The 17,313-nt window shown below is 41.2% G+C and overlaps 1 protein-coding gene across 1 annotated transcript in view; it reads left to right on the top strand.

Moving 5' to 3' along the window:
- Positions 1–14,246, top strand: part of SEMA3G (semaphorin 3G) — a 100,149-nt gene extending 85,903 nt beyond the window's left edge. The window contains exons 9-17 of the mRNA XM_063291918.1: positions 158–227; positions 551–695; positions 1,016–1,247; positions 2,288–2,379; positions 3,287–3,328; positions 6,217–6,442; positions 6,991–7,130; positions 12,184–13,228; positions 14,117–14,246. Of these exons, the coding sequence (XP_063147988.1) occupies positions 158–227; positions 551–695; positions 1,016–1,247; positions 2,288–2,379; positions 3,287–3,328; positions 6,217–6,442; positions 6,991–7,130; positions 12,184–12,678 (1,442 nt within the window). The 3' untranslated portion in view covers positions 12,679–13,228; positions 14,117–14,246. The remainder of the gene's footprint in view (positions 1–157; positions 228–550; positions 696–1,015; positions 1,248–2,287; positions 2,380–3,286; positions 3,329–6,216; positions 6,443–6,990; positions 7,131–12,183; positions 13,229–14,116) is intronic.
- Positions 14,247–17,313: the final 3,067 nt, after the last annotated feature.

Here is a 17,313-nt window from a genome sequence, read left to right as displayed (position 1 = left end):
GTGGTACTGCAAGAGTTGGGTGTTGGTAGCAATGAAACAAAATGGACAGCGCAACTATCTTCTAGGCCATGAGGTTCACCTTAGAAAAAGGTCTGTGTAGAATGAGGATATTGACAGAACACTGACCAGAACCCATTCAATCCTCCACTTTTAACAGAGGACATCTTTCTTCTGAGGGCTAAAGATGGCAAGAACCCTGAAGTCTATGCACTGTTCAGCACCATCAGGTGAGATGTTTCTGTCCATGGTTTGTAGTTCTGTCTGTAGTTATTTTTAATAGTGATCTTTTAAAAATGTCCTTAATACTGAATTTGCAATTTTTCTTATACCCAACATGACTTAGTTTGCTTTTTCTTCAATTGACTTCAATAGGACTTCAATAGGGATTATTTTTTCCTGAAGCATCCAAAACTATAACCTTCTAGACATTCGTTTACTTAAAAGCAAAATATTCTTTCTGAATTGAAGTCTAGAGAGACAAGAAGCAGATCTCAGTTAAATTTAAATCCTGTGTTACAAGCAATGTTTGGGCAAATCTTTTTCATTACAGCAGTGTCTTCCAAGGCTTCGCCATCTGTGTCTATCGTATGGCAGACATCTGGGAGGTTTTTAATGGACCATTTGCTCATAAAGGTGGTCCTGGTCATCAGTGGGCAGCTTACGAGGGCAAGGTGCCTTACCCAAGGCCAGGAGTTGTAAGTATAAGGATGGTTATGATGATGACTCTCCTGAAAAAAAAAAACAGTGTACAGTAAGAGCAATTTGCCATAGAACAAAATAATTAAAAAATAACATGCAAAATAATTCATGGGTGATTATCTAAAGCTGCCAGAACAGTTCATTTCATTGGAAATGGGAAAGAACAATTTCGTCAACTTCTGGAATAGATTTTGCAGACATGGGGAGAACAAAGGAATGCAATGAAGTGGGGGAAAGGGTTGGCTTTGTTCCCTGATAAATAGTTAGTGTGAACAGAGCTACTTGCTGAAATGGTGTCCTTCCTCCTCTGTTCTAGTGCCCCAGCAAAACCACCAACCAGCCAAGTCGTCAGTATTCCTCCACCAAAGACTACCCGGATGAGGTACTGCACTTTGCACGTGCTCACCCACTGATGAGCAAATCTGTGTATCCACTACACCGCCGGCCTGTGCTGGTGAAAACCAACTTGCAGCATCGCCTACGGCAGATAGTGGTGGACCGCGTGGAAGCTGAGGACGGGCATTATGATGTCATGTTCATTGGCACAGGTGCAGTGCTGATAGTGAAATGTATTGGGGTTCAGCAGTGCCTGGACACCTCTCTCCCAGACTGCATATATATGGAGTTATTTGTCATTATGTAGAAGAATTTGTGAGTTTGAAGGTAATCTCCTGAATTTTCAGATCTTCAGACTACACCCTGATGCTCAGAAGGGGTCCTTGGTTAAATGCTGATAAGCCCTGGGTCAAACCAAACTTTCCTATGCATTGAAACTAGGCCTGTGCATCATATTTGGCTGAATTCTGAGTAAAAGTAAGCCACTTTGGACCAGTTTGGCAGGATGTGAAGCAATTAGAACTGAATTTTGACCATCATGAGGCTCTGTGAATGATTTGGCGTTTTATGCACTACAGGAAGTTTGCCCCAATGCCTGCAAAATACAATATTTCCAAGCTTTTACTTATTCAGGAGGAGAGAAATGGTGAAGGAGAGGGATGGACTTGAGTGAGTGACAAGCCTGTCTTCAAATCATGGAAAATACTTCTTTGGGGTGGGGGGGGGTGTCTCCAATTACAGTGTAGTGTGAGAGGGAGGTTCAAATTTGTCTTCCATTATTGCTCCTTTCTTAAAAAGTGTGTCCTTTTTCTTGTTGTATGTCAAAATGTAGGGCATTCAGTGGTGAGAAAAATAGCTTGGCTAACTACAGTAAGTGCTTTCCGAGTCAAGGTCTGAGAATGAGAAAAAAATGAGCTGGTTAAATTGACACTTACATCTTTTTTAAGGTGGAAAGTTGAGCAAGCATTTGTCTTATTAAAAAAACTGTTTCTTTTTAAATTAGCATTTTTCCCAATAGCTTTTAAATCTAAAAGATTCAAGGACAGAAAGAATAAAGATGATTCAGGGATGGACAGGAGATGCCCTAAATGACATATAGATCTATTTGGTAGTGTAAAACTAAGAGTCAAATTCTGGGCCACTTGCTTTTCAAGAGTAGCTTTTGAAAAATTTCCCAGTGAGCATTGCTGGGATTCTGGGCAACCCCAGAGATGGTCTTGTTTCAGTGCTTTTTCTCCTTCCCGGCTTTCAGAGGCTGGCTCCATACTGAAGGTCATAGCCCTACAGAGAGGAAGCTTTGCTGCTGTCGAAGAAGTCGTTTTGGAAGAGCTTCAAGTATTTAAGGTGCAGTAAAAAAGCAGTATCTGTGTGAGCCTCATATGTACAGAACAGCAAAAGAGCAATCCTGGCTGGGTAATTTTGACTGCATTGCACATGGCTTGGTATTCTCTATTTTCTTGCATAGCATTTACATGCATCCCTCTGGCAAATACTTGGAATATCGATGTGCATGTGTGTATTAATAGGTTTTAGTGGCCCACTTTTGTGCCCATTTACCACTAAGCTACATAATTTCAAGTTTGCAAGGTGTTTTATAAAGACAGTTATCCTGAACACAAAAGATACCCTATTTCTTTGGTTTTTGAATCTGTATTCATTATGAGCCTATATTGGAAACTGGAAAATTATATTTTATGAATTCAGATATGTGTGTATGTATACATACCTAGAGGACCTATGATAAAGATAGTAATAATATGAATACCACAGTGGCTTTTATGTTTGGTTCCCATGTGGCTTATGAACTGTCATGGATAATGTTAGATCCCTGGGACCTTGTCCATTTTTTTAGATAGCCTAAGATGCTTGCTTGTTGGGTTTTGTACTGCAAACTCTTAAGTTCAAAATCTGCCACTCCGTTTGATCCAGTTTTTCTCAGGATAAAAGAGAAAAAGACCATAGAAAATATACTTAATTATAACTATTGAGTAATCTGGGGGAGGGGAATGTTTGTATATCTCCATTGGCCCTAATTTTCAGGTTTACTGAAAGTGTAATTTTGAACAATGATTTACAATGATTTGTTGAATTGCATTTGTGCGCACACATTTCTTTCTGTGAGAAAAGAGCTGGGAGATGAATTACCTTCTATGGCTATTAGAAATACATAAATGTGAAGCTGTAGGATAGGGCTTGGGGTCATTTCGTTGATGTATTTTAGCTGAGTTGCCATGTCTTCTTGTCCCTCCAGGTACCAGTCCCCATCACTGAGATGGAAATTTCTGTGAAACGGGTAAGTAATGAATGGGTTATAAAAATAAACCTCCCATCTCTATACATTTGCACTGTTGACTATAAAAACTCAAATTAGCTTTAATTAAGATTGCCACCTTCCTTCCTTCCTTCCTTCCTTCCTTCCTTCCTTCCTTCCTTCCTTCCTTCCTTCCTTCCTTCCTTCCTTCCTTCCTTCCTTCCTTTCCTCCAGCAAAATGTTCTTTTCCAAAATATTTATCCTTTATTCCATTGGTTGTATTTCCTGTAGCATTAATATAGATGAATTTTAAAATCTTAAATATTTAGTAAAGGAAATTGGACAACAAAATATTAACAATTGCTCCAGAACAATTTGTTCTGGAGGAGCAAATAAGGTTCCTCCAGAAAGTAATACAATGTTTAAATGGATTTGGCATAGAGAACTTGATGCTGGGAGGAAATTTAAACATAAATGCAGGTACAGTTTGGGCAAAAACGGACATGCAAAAATCTAAATCACAAAAATTAACTAGTGAATTTTACAAATAATGCAAGGATATTTTAATACCAGAGTTTTTATTAGAATGTAATTGAGTGTATCCAAGAGAAAAATCTTCCCACATCCTGGTACAATTGCAAAATTATCCTTATTCCCAAACCAAGCATGAAACCACAAGATGCAATTTCATATAGACCCATTTTCCTACCTCACACTGATTATAAACTATATACTAAATTATTACCCATCCACCTCAATTTAATTATAAATAAAATTATACATCCAGACCAGTCTGGATTTAGTCCCAGAACTATAGCCAGCCCTATTAGGAAATTAATAAATATTGTATGCTTCTGTAAAATCAAATTATTGTCAATATGTTTGTATGATATATTGATTGTGTGGAAGGATTGTTTATGAAAAGAAGTTTACAAATATTTAAATTTAGCATTTTTATAGATACAATAGACCAGATTCATAAACCCACAAAGGCATGGATAAGAATTAATAATTATGAGTAGGAGGAAATTTTAATATTGAGAGGTTTTAAACAAGGATGTCCATTGTCCCCTTTACTATTTAATTTAGGTACAGAAACTGTAGTAGCATTATGCATGAATAATAAATCCACAGGGTTAAATATAGGGGGAAAAATTAGTAACTTTTTTTGCAGGCAATATTACAGATACTCTCTCAAACACAGCACATTTGTTTCATATTAAAAAGGAGCTGCAAAAGTTTGCAGGAGTATCAGATTTAACCTTAGGTGGACATGTGGAAAAAGATCAGATTTTTGGGAAAAAAGTTTTTGATGAATTGAATAGTATAACTAGACAAAAAATTCAGTTTTAGGACCCTTGCATACAGTATATTGGGTCAATATAGGGTTAAATAGCAAGATTTAAATTTAAATTTAAGATTTAAAACAAAATAATAAATAAATAGCAAGAAACCTACTACAATTTTACTTTTCTCAGCTAAATCATTAATTGCTCAGCATATGAAATATTTGGATAATTTCTCATTTGAAAAATGGCATAAAATTGGTCAGTAGTTCTACCTGAAAAACTACCAGATAAAGTTCATGTGCTGAAGAAACAGGATGGTAAACCATTGTTTTACAGGATCTGGAGGGACTATACTTTATAAACCATGATAAGTCATTGTCTGTCAACCCAGAGGATATGAGGAAAACATAATGTGATTTGTAATGAGACTAGACAATGTTGATGCTAAACTAGTAAAGTGCCAGTCAAAATGTACGATTGTTTAAACTAAAATTTTAAAAATGGGAACAAAACCCAAAAGAATGGGTTCTTTACTGGGGAATATGGTGGTGGTGAAAGCAGCTTTCAACCACTATCACGCCAAAAGTCCAACAAAGCACTGCCCAGGCTTTAGATTACTGTAGACTGTGGTGGTCGTTTGCTGAAAGATAGCTGGGGTGGGGCAAATGCAGTAAGTATTAAGTTTTAAGGTAAAGGTATTAAGAGACCAGGAAAAGTTCTTGTCTTCTGAGATAGAGAGAGAGAGAGGTACAGATAGAGGTACAGATACCGATACCGATCATTCCGTACAGATCATTCCTGCCGGCTGATCGGTAGGGGAGGGCCAGAAAGATTGTTCAGTCAGGGTCTGCTCCTTAACCTTGTATGGGTCCTAAAGGAGGAAAAATCCCCTGTTCCCCACTATGCAGCAGAAGGGAAACTGGCCCTCACTCATCCCAATATCCATGTTACTGTTACAGGAACTTAAGATAAGGGGTGGAACTGAAAAATAAAAATTAAAAAGGAATTATCCAGGCAGCCTAAACATCACTTCTTTTTTGTATTTAAAAGCATATCAAGTAGAACAAAAGCATATCAGCAAGTTTTGTGGCAGGGCATTTCATCCAGTACCTCTAATTTTGGTTGCAGGAGTTATGTGGGGGAAGAATGGGAGATAAATGCATAGTTGAGGATCTAGGAGTTGGATGGGGACCCTCGGTGGCATGGGGGAAGGAATGAAGGAAGGCTCACTTGAGCCCAGGAGGTGAGCCAGGGAGGATGCAAACACCCACAACTCCCATTTAGAAGCAGCATTCCAGCAAATGCTACACATGTACTCCAGTTTCACATAAACCAGAACACAGCTAGGAATAAGGCAGTGCAGCTCTCCAAACAAGCCAGTGTCCTGCAATTAGGTGGGTTTGGAGTTGGCTTCAGTAGGGTCAGAATCATCATATGGCGTTGCCTTTAGTAAACATGAACCCCAGTTTTCTCTTATGAAAATTGCAGAGAAAATTTTGAAAGAGACAGAAGATGTCCACCAATTTCACTATGCGCTTTATTCCCTTCACTGGCAAGAGGCTGCTGCTGAAAATATCAGTTCCAAGGTGAGGGGTTCTTTGGTGCTCCTCAGACTAACCCTGCCTTGGCTTGCTTTGGCAGCAAATGCTTTATGTGGGCTCACGGGTCGGTGTTGCCCAAGTGAAACTGCATCAGTGTGAGACTTATGGGACAGCCTGTGCGGAATGTTGCCTGGCACGGGACCCTTACTGTGCCTGGGATGGCCTCACTTGCACCAGATACCAGGAGTCGGGCAAACGTCGCTTTCGCAGGCAAGACATCCAGAACGGGAATCCCATGCACCAGTGCCTGGATCAAAACCTAACAGGTGAAGAAACCTGGGAATATGTGCTGAGGCCAGTGGGGCAGAATGTGATGGCTTTTGTGGAGGGAGATCTGCCATATCCATAGCTTTCAAGAACACTGGAGAGGGTGATCGTGGCACCATTAAGATCAGTTATGAGCAGGTGAGGCATCTGCTGTGTTAGCACTAATGTGGCCTCTGTTCATGGAAGCAGACATTTTCATAGGGACATGGGTCAGACTTTTGCTTTGGATAGCATCTATTTTATGGTTTGAAAAGATAAACAGAACACCATGATCTTAGCTGGAATACTGGGAAAGAGAGGAGACCTTGGAGTCTTTGGCATCTGCAAGCACTCAGGGGATTTTGATTCTGTGTTCAGTTCCTTTTTTGGATGTGAAATAAATAGCCCTCTCTACCAAAGAGGAAGACTCAGGCTGCTCTAGGCTTTAAACCCATGCCTACCCCACATGTTCAGAAGCAATCCTGGGTCGCCATAACCCCCTTTATGGGAATGGGCGCTTTCAGCTGAATGATTGATCTTTGGTAATAGCATTTTTGTGTTTCTGTAGTGGATAACTTTGACAGCATTGAGGAGAAGGTGGTATATGGGACAGAGCACAACAGCACCTTCTTAGAGTGTATCCCTAAGTCACCCCAAGCTGCAGTGCAGTGGTTTGTGCACCGATCTCCAGGGGAGCTAAGAGACGAGGTGAGGCACTCTTGCTTTATTCTCTGAAGGACAATTTTCTTTAATCCTCTCCCTCTAAGTATATACAAGCATATACTCTCTCATGTAAATAAGAGCACATTTTTGGTCCTGCCGCTTCTTTAGAGTACCACATTTTTTATCTTGACTGTTTTCTTATACTAGATGTTGGCTGTATAGAGCCTTGTGGGGGTCTGGGAGAGCTTTATTTACTAAAGCTCAGTCTGCCATACAGCTGCAAAAGCTTAGGAATTCTGCCAAATGTACCCTTCCCCATTCTGTGCAAAAGTTCCCTGTGTGTGAATAAAGTTGCCTTCTCTTCAGGCTGTGAGTACGTATGGAGTTCTTGGTTACTGAAGATGGAACTGATATGAAAAGTCCCCTCAACTTCTTCCAGTCATAAGGCAGAGCTAACCTCTTGCATCTGGTGGAGGGGATCTGCCCTTCCTCTTGCTCCTCAGTCTGATGACTTTTTTTCTTTTCTTCTTGGCTCCATCTGGGCTGGAAAAAGAAGTGGTTTAGAAAAAAGAAAAGAGGTTATCACGTAGCCGAGCCTACTAAATATAAGGTATTTCCCTCTCTTGTTTTGTACCTCCTCTTCAAGGAGGCAATAGAATGACTTGGAACATCTTCTGTCAATAAACTAGTCATGGCCATCATTGCCAAGACAGTGGTCCAAAGAGAAGGAAGTACAGTTCTTATAACCCTACTGAATGTAGGATGGAAAAAGCATAAAAAAACGTGAAACAGCTGCCTTGGGCATTCGAGCCTTGGAAGTTATTTTTATAGCCTCTGGAACTCTGATAATTTGGGTATGTGACTCTGAGCTCCTTAAGGTTTTACCAACTGACCCTGAGCTCCTTAAGGAGGCATTCAGTGAGTTTGCTAAAACAGCTGAATTGATTGATGATGCAACCTCAGACTATGGTAGCCAGAGTGTTAGTTTGCAGCCAGCTGTGGTTCAGACATTGGCAAGTTGACCATAAGTCAAGAACTACTTTGGCAGGCAAGCCCTCTGTGGGGAGGAAATGGTTTGGGAAGACTATCAATGTGATGGTGGAGAGTATAGATAAGAAGAGGTACTTACCATCTGCAGCAAAGAAGGAAAATGCCATATAATTAGAAGATTGATTGTCTTTCAGGCTAGAAAGTAATCTTCCAGCTTTTTTCATACTGGAAGAAGCCAAGGACGTAGACACTGGGGACCTCAGGATTGTCAACACAAGTATTTCAGCAACAGCAGTTGAAGTAAAGGAGACAAGTTGAGGAATAAAGAACTCTAACTCAAAGCATATCTTCTTGGGGGGCATTCTCAAAGAGTTTAGACGTCTGGGAATGGACCTGCAGGGACAGATGGGTGCCAGAAATGATCAGAGGGGGATATGCGCTGGAATTCAGAGCCATACAAAGGACAGGTTTATTCAGTCACTTACTTCCACAAAAGTGGAAAGGCATTTTAGGATGTAGGAAGTAATAGGCCATTTTCAACACATACAGGTGATAAGCTGATTCCCAAATCTGGAAAGGTTTGCTGTATTGTTCTCAGTTGCATTCATGTTCCCAAATAGAATGGGACTTGAAAGAAAGCCATTTTAAATCTAAGGCTGCTGAACAACTTCTTCAGGACTTCAATTTCACTGGCCTTTCAGTTTATACTCACTCAGGTTGGTCTTCAGCTTGTCATGGTAGCTTTCTATGGATTTACTGTTGTGCAATCATCACGATTCCATATGATGGAATATGCAAACTTGCATTTTCTAGGTTCCTTTTATGTTCAATAAAGATTGTGCTAATGTGTTAAGCAGTTGGTCAAGGATCAACTGAAGAGGGGTGGGGATCCTTTTCTGCCTATCTTCTGTGACCAGAATGGCATCTCACAGAAAGTCCAAGTGTCATTCTCTGCTGACATTCTATCTTGATGTTCAGGTCCACTGAATCCAGGTACTGTATAGTTCTATTAAATTCTGGTAAATATACTTTGTAATCCATTGTTTGAACATTCAAAAATAAATTAATCTTGTCTTAAATCCATTGGTAGATAAGAAAACAGTTGTCTTTCAGATTTTACTCTTTGAATTTTGTGGTGTACCTCTCAGCTAAGAAATGTTTGGTGATAAATTTAGGGGAACACTTTTTAGGGCAATAATATATCGGGGAAGATGTACTTTGACAGAAAATACTTTCAGAATAATTGTTTAAAATTTTATTCATATATTATTTTCCCCTGCAAATTCTTTTAAAAAGTATACACAGAAATGCAGGTGAAAAATGAACTTATGAAATACAGTATATAAATATTTAATAAAACAGACTGAACTATCCAACAAGATTTGATAATACTGAATCATAGCACATGATGTTTTAACCCCCCACCACTATTAAATCCAGAATTCTATTTTTTTTTATTTGTGCTCAAAGCACGGAATATAAATTCATATTCTTTCTGTGCAAATGATGGTTTACTCTTTATAGGAGAAATTAACCATTCAAGAGGTAAAGAGCTGCACAGTGCCTCCAATGAATTAATTTTGAAGCAGGTCACTGGAATAGGTGAAGCTCAGTGGCAGGATATTCAGAATGTGGCATAACCCTGCCTTTCCCTGCCATGATTCCTTTAATCTCCAGGCCTGATTTCAGTGGATTGGAATACATATATATTAAGGAGTGGCTCTCAGTAAAATTCTGTAACTTTCATTGTTGCCCCAATGTGTTGAACAGTGTGGCAATTTGGGGGATGTTTTCCCTCAAATTAATTTCACCATAATCACAGTATTGTTTTTTCAAGCTGGGCTAACGGTTACAAAGTTATCAGCAAAGTTACCTGTACAGTATATGTAAGTACTAAGGAAACCAGAGAAATATCATGTGAGCAAAATCTGATGAAGGGCAGTCTATAAATATTTTTTTAAAAAAGCCTAAGAATTATTTGACGTAATGTGCATAATAAGTTATTGGACTTTACCACTACATATTGAATTGTGCTCCACATTGAATACTTATCTGTAAGTGGAAATTAGCTTTCAAGGAGAGGGGCATACCAGACTTTTTGTCCTACCTTGTCCTACCTATCTACCTTTAGACATAAGATACGCTCAGTTATATTCATTATAGTCTAAAGTGCTACAGCCCTAGAGTTCTCTAACTCCCTCCCCCATTCTGAGCAGTCTGTCAGAAGGTTCTGTCTATGCCTGATGGTTGTTCTCGAGACTCACCTCCCTTTTTCAGTTTAAAGTCTTAATTAGTTTTCAGAGTCTTTAACGTTGAGCTGAAAAAGGCCAGACAGGTTTGCTCTATTGGAATCTGAACCATCTAAAGAAATTGTTCAGAGGGAGGAGCAGGAAAATACATTCAGTTATGTCAACTGTAGATGACATAAGGGTATATGAAGTGACACCAAAAATGGGTTAGTCTGTGTCACAGTTGGTTAACCCAGCCAATGTTGATGGATTCTTTATGATCTTCTCTTCATACTTCTGGGTTCCCTTTTCAGTGTGGTTCTTGGTTTTGCTTGCTTCATGGAGTTTGACTAGGGATTCCTGACTTAAACTGAAAATAGGGAAGTCCACCACCCTACTGTGTGAGGTCTTTCTCCCCTCTTCCCAGGCAAGTCTAATTCCCAGGAAGCTAGGTTGAGAAAGAAGTGATAATACTGAATGATTGGAGAGGAGGGGTTTTTTGGAGCAGTTGGGATATAGAAGGTGGGACTGACAAGTAAACACAGCTGCTGAGTTCCAGTCCAAGACCATCAGTTGCTAAAAGGATAGCGCCGGTATCTCCTGAGGGTGCAGTGGCATCAGACCTACTCCCATGTTCTCCCTTCAGCTTTCTGAAGGACCACACAGATTAATGGAATGTGCTGTTCCCGCTGGGCTCCTTGTTCTTTATGTAAAACAAATAAATACAAGTCAATCATTAAAAAGAGGGGGAGAAATTAATGGATTTGAACATGTCTCTGCTGTTTTTATTTAACTACAACATTGGGTGATTTCCTTTATAAGGTGGGGCTTGTGTTATGGGACTCTGCTGGAATGGATCCTTGCAGGTGAAAGATGTTTGCGGGAGAACGATGCCATTTCAAGATGAAGCCTGTTTTGCTGGCCTTTTGAACAAAAGTAGCTGAGCATTATTAACATTTTGAATTGGTTTCCTGGGTGGCACACCTGGCTTTAGTGAGTGCTATTTCCCTAGAAAAATTCCTTCTAGGCACAACTGCTCTCATTACCCAGAATATAAACAGGAGTAAGGCGCCCTAAGGAGTTCACAACCTAATTGCAGAGAAAGGATTGGATTGGGAATTAGGACATTTTTATAGATGGGGACATTTCAAATCTAGAGAATGGTTCTCATTTATTGACAACTACCAGCCATCAAAGGAATCTGGCAACTTGAGAGAAGGAGGAGACTCTGGGCCAGGATAAAGCAGTGTGGTTTGGGAAGATGTAAAGCCTGACTGGATGTTTCAGAAGCTCTAATACAGAAGTAGATGAAATAGTGGAAGTGAAGGGGAAGCTTTCTGTCGAACTGCTCTGATTGTAGGGGCAGTCTTTTTTTAGACATCAGATTGCCTGGATGCTCCTCTCTCTTGGCCTATTCTTCAGCAGTAGCTCCAGTACTTATTAATATGTGTAATTCAACTTTCTTTCTTTTAAATAAAAAATAAATTACTCGATTATCAGAGTCATATCAGTTATGTGAAATGGGCACTTATTTTGCATATTGTATTCTGTCTTGACTAGTTATGAGGAGAAGTGAGATGTAGTTCTCACCACTGGAATTTCTATACATACCCACACTGTCATCATTTGTAAAACCTGTCAGGCACTACTGCATAAATTCAAGCATATTGTAATATATGTCAGAAAATGTATGAATTATAACATATTCACAAATGCATTTTTTTGCCCCTAACAAAAACTGGGTCTACTTTGGTGGGGCAGTTTGCAGCCCTGCCATTGCCTCCTTCCTGACTTCCTGTGGTGTCTCGACTAAGTCAAGCTGCATTTCTAGAAAACTGTTCCACTTCCTAATTTATTTCTTTTTTCCCTGGCTCATCCAGGTGAAAACAGATGAACGGATCATGAAGACAGAGCAAGGCTTGCTATTCCGGAAGCTCTTTCGTCAGGATGCTGGAACTTATTACTGCAGGTCTCAGGAGCAGGGGTTCACTCAGACCGTCACCAAAATTGCTTTGGAAGTGGTAGAAAGTGAGCAGCTGGAGCAGATCTTCCAGAGGGAGCAGGACGAGGAGCTGCCTCGCCCTCCTTGCCGAGTTCCCAATCTCCGCCTGCTGCACGGCCAACGAATGTGGTTCAAAGACATCATGCACCTAATTGGCTATGCCAATCTGCAGAGGGTGGAGGAGTACTGTGAGCGGGTGTGGTGCGGAGATCGGCCACTGTGGCATAAAGGCAAGCTCCCTAGGAGCAAGAACCTGCTGGATGGGGGCAAAAAGGGAAGAGGCAAGCAGCCCAGTGAGAGAAACCGGGTGCCCAGGCAAGCAGTAGCCACCGAAGGGGGAATGGAGCCAACGCCTGGCAAAAGCAAACCATGAATGAAGACCCACCCCTCTAGAAACTGCCCTTGTAAAGGGTCCTGATGGAAGCCCCCTGCCCTTGCTGATCAGCTGAGCCTATAGACGTCCCTTCCTTCTGTCAAAATGCTGGAGATTTAACAAATACCAAAGTATTGTTTTCCTGTCCCATATTGACAACCCTGGTGGGAGGGGTATCAAGTCGAGGAAGATGTGGAGGTGGCCTCACTCACAAAAACAGATTGTCCATTTTGGTAATGGGTGTTAAGTGCTGAGTATCTGTGAGTATCATGTTCAGTATGACTGAGCCACATGACTCAGAAAAGGAGCCTTAAGGATCTAACCATGGGGCTGGGAGACTATCACCAGAAATCAAGGAACAGCAACACACATTCTTTTCACAGGACTGAGGGAAAAGAGTCGGGAGCTGCTTCTGGAAAGAATGGATATATGTAGCCCGTGCTCTTCTGGAGGTGACAATGATCAGCTGTAGATAACTGGTGACAAGACCACCCCTTTGAAGGAACAGATGCTGCTTCCAGTGACCTATTCTCCCTACAGTACATGCTGGGTATGGGTGTGACCACTGAACTGTGGTTGTTACTGTACCTGGAGGTGCAAGCAAATCTTTACAGTGCTTCCAGTCTCATGCTTTTCCTGGTTCTGCCCAGCAGGCAATTCTTTGGGCATGATTACATATGAGTTTTAAAGTCGCCAGTTATGCTTACAATATGATTTGACCCTAATGCTCATTTACACCTCCAGTGCCCTTCTCATGCATTCCCTTTCAAATACTGATGTCATGTTCACTGTTTCAATGTAGTTTATACATCGTAACGTTTCACATGCTATGGCACTGACTGTTGGAGGCAAACTTAAGCTTGCCAAAAGAAACTCAGGGGTGATACATGGGCCAGACAAAAAAGCTTATGCAACTCCGATTACCCCACTAGATCTTTCTCAGTTCCAGAGACAGAGCAGAGATTTCAGAGGGGAACTGAATGGCAGAAAAGCAGCCAAGCTCTTCTTTTCCTCGGCCCCTCTCCGCTACAATTGCTCCCCTCCCAGCCCTGTGCTGAAAAGAAGAGGAACCACTAGGCTAACCCTGGCAACTTAACGTAGTTTGGTCTACCTATTCCTGAGCTTCCTATATTTTGCTTGCCATCTTATCTTGCCCAGGAAAGACTGGCTTCTGTGTACTACCTCTGCTTGTTTCATTGCTGGCCACTTTTCTTGGGCAGTACAACAACAAATGGGACCCATTGGAAGAAGCCCACATGAGCATTTGCCCTAAATAAGACTTGCCTTTCAGGGACTTGTATTAATTTCTTTGTTTTAAACATTAACAGCTGAATCAAAAATCAACAAATACATTAAATCTTACAAAGCAAGCTCAGACTTGGGGGCAATTTTCCTCCTGCTTCTTGATATTCATCACAATGAATGTTCTCATGGTAAGGTGGCCCTGGGATTGAGATATCTTGCTGAAACAGTTATCAGGGAGTGCGTTGATTTCTTCCAGGCATTAATAGTCTAGAGCGGTGTTTCTCAACCTCAGCAACATCAAGACGTGTGGACTTCAACTCCCAGAATTCCCCAGCCAGCCATGCTGGTTGGGGAATTCTGGGAGTTGAAGTCCTTATGTCTGAAGTTGCTGAGGTTGAGAAACACTGCTCTAGAGCAAGGGTTCTCAACCTTTTTTTGCTCATGGCCCCTTCTGAGGTGTCATTTACCCCTGTGACCCCATTCACAGTCGCTGTTAGCTGAAAAAATGGTACTTTTTCCGTTTCTGCATTGTTTATTAATCTGAACTGTATCATGTAATGTAATTGTCTTTATATCATTAAGACAAAGTATTTGTAGTAGCTACCAAAATGATTAATTCTATGCAGACATAATTATGTAATAGCAAACAAAATTCTTAAAGACATAAAATGTGTAGCAGCAGCAGCATGAAGCCCCCTAGAAAGATGGCATGGTCCCCTGAGGGGCCACATTGAGAACCCCTGATCTAGAGTGAAGAAAATAAAGCTCAAGCTGCTATAATTTTGTGAATGGGCTAGGAGGTATAAACTAGGTGACCAATTTCTAGACAAACTTGCTAATACCAGTGATCTGTTCTGGAGCAAAGGGACAGTTACAGATACAGACCATTGTTCTTTTTGGACTAATAACTTATTGCTGGTGGTGTAGTTTTTGGACTGGGTGAGCAGCACTGGAATGTTTCACCCATCCTCCAAGGTTCATATGTGTACCAAAGAAAGAAAGAGAAACTGCAGGGGCACTGCACCAACCTTTCCATGAACGAACTGTAAATTTTAGTAATATTTGCTGTGTTCGCAAGCATACAAAGACAGTATAATAGAAAGAAAAGGGGAATTCCTATAAAGCAGATCAACAGATAGCAATTGCGACAACCTCCCAAGCTTCCACTCCAAACATATGCTACATTCATCTTGAAATTTCCATCACCATCACCACCACCATCCTGGCTTGTTTTACTTCAAGGCTTCGTAAATGTTTTGGGCCATTGGGCACATATGGAGACAATGAGCTCATCCTTGCGTCCTTCTAACTACAGGATGAAGGTGCCTTGCTAACTGTTATTAAAGGATGTGTCCCCATGATGTTGCCTTTATCACATCCCCAGCCTACTATGAGGGAAGCTGACATTTGTCTTTATTCCAGTTTAAACATAGGGATTGCCCTCTTCTGACACATCTTGCTGTGGACATGATCTAGGACCCTTCACTGACAATGCTGATTACATTGTCAGGCTGGGACAGGCCACTTTGGGCTGGTAAAGATACACTCCTCCCATCTAGTCACTTGGCACTGCTGTTCATGGCTATTTTGGCTTGGTTTGGATACTTGGCTTCCACAGAGGTAGCTTCCCTCAGTGAGTGGGAGGTGAAAGCAAGGGTGCCTGGAACAACTTTAACCACAGGCAGAGTCTGGCTCAGATGGGACATGCTGAATGGCTTTCCGTTCTCTCCCAGTCTGCAAGGCCTTTGCACCTCTCTCAGGTTGCCAGTGCTGAGTGCTCCTCTTCATACTAAACTTCTCAAGTTCTTGCAAAGACATATCGTGGGATGAGGGGGAGACGTAGTATCAGAAGGACTTCTACACTAAATACACTTTTCAGCTCTGAAAACAGCTTGAGGGGCTTAATCTTCTGAAGAAGATTTTTAGCTTCTTCATCAAACATTTGCTATTGATAGACTATATGCCTGGAATAATACAAACCCATGTTAGTTCCTTTTTACAAAGTGACCAGGGCTGCATCTTTTGATTGCTGTTCAGGCAATGGGAGCAGCAGAGAAGACAAGCTGGGAAGGTGGCAGGAGAAGTGGGGTGTTCACTGCCAGAACCTATCAACAGCCCTGCCACCATCTGCCATTTTTAGAGTGAGAAAGAGCAAACAAGAACGGGAGAACAAGAGAGATCCGGACTGTGACATTTATCAGATGGGAAAAGCTGGTGCAGGATTGCTGTCCAGCCTCATAATGACTCTTTCAGGAAACAGTTTTGGCTGGACATCTGCCCACAAGTAGCTTTAAATCCCATGGGTTCCTTTGATTGGAAACCCTATGGCACTCCAACTCCCAAGAATAGAGAATAAAAATAGAATAGGAGACTATGTACAGTTTTCAGTTGGTTTCCTCAAAGTTGGAGTGGGGTAGCTCCCAATATACAGAAGGTTCCAACATGAAGGACTGGCACAGTTCATGAGATAGGTCATCTCACTGAGGGAAGAAGGCTTAAAAAGTTAAAGCATTTGCTTGAAAGATACAAAAGTGACTGCCAAGTAGAAATATATTATTTCTTGACATTTACAATATTGTTTAGCAGGGAGATTTGATTCCATTTGTGAGCAGTGAAATTCTAAAACTGACAGGCAGGTTCTGACAGATGGGTCATGCCATCTATCAAAACTCACTTCCTTCCCAAAGTTCAGCCCTATCCCATGTTAGGGAGAGTGATTGGTGGGTCTTTTCCCCACCAACAGGAAACCCACCCATTGTTTTGCTTAACTTGTCCCACATTAAAGCTATAAAAGTGCAAGTTTTGTGCTTGGCTGTCAGGGCAGCACAGCTGATGCCATCATACTTTCGTGCTGACTGAAGGACTTGAGAAAAGCAGAAGGAAGAGCCCTATGTTAGGAATGATCCAATGAAATGGTTGCCATGGTGACTCTGGCTGTTCCCATTATTCCCACCCATCTCCCCAAGTCCGTCCTACCTACTCTGTTGCTTGTGGTTGACTTTCTCCTAACAGAAGGGCACATTTCCAACTACAGCATTGGGCTGCAACCATCAGCCCTTGTTACTTCTGAGAAAGCTTATGGAACCAACGTGTGGCCCACAGACATTCTTGGAAATAAAGATGGTGCTATAGCTGTGCTTTGCCCTATAACACGTCAGCACGAATATGTTTAATTAATAGAATGTAACAAAAGGACCGGCAGATCAGAGAGCCTGGCTGGCACTAAGGGAATAATCCACTGGCATGTTTCCTACCCTTGTTCTTCTTAAGTGTACATCACAAACTCGTGGATCTTTCTTCTGCCAAGGTGGTGACTTGTTCCTTAAACACTAATAGGTAGCTCATTCAAAAAATCCAAGAGTTCCTTCAATTATCAAGCAAACAACTTGT

The sequence above is a fragment of the Candoia aspera genome, chromosome 2, assembly GCF_035149785.1.
Source record: "Candoia aspera isolate rCanAsp1 chromosome 2, rCanAsp1.hap2, whole genome shotgun sequence".
Taxonomy (NCBI): Eukaryota; Metazoa; Chordata; class Lepidosauria; order Squamata; family Boidae; genus Candoia; species Candoia aspera.
Note: the sequence above shows the minus strand (reverse complement) of the source record. Positions and strands in the feature narration are given on the sequence as shown.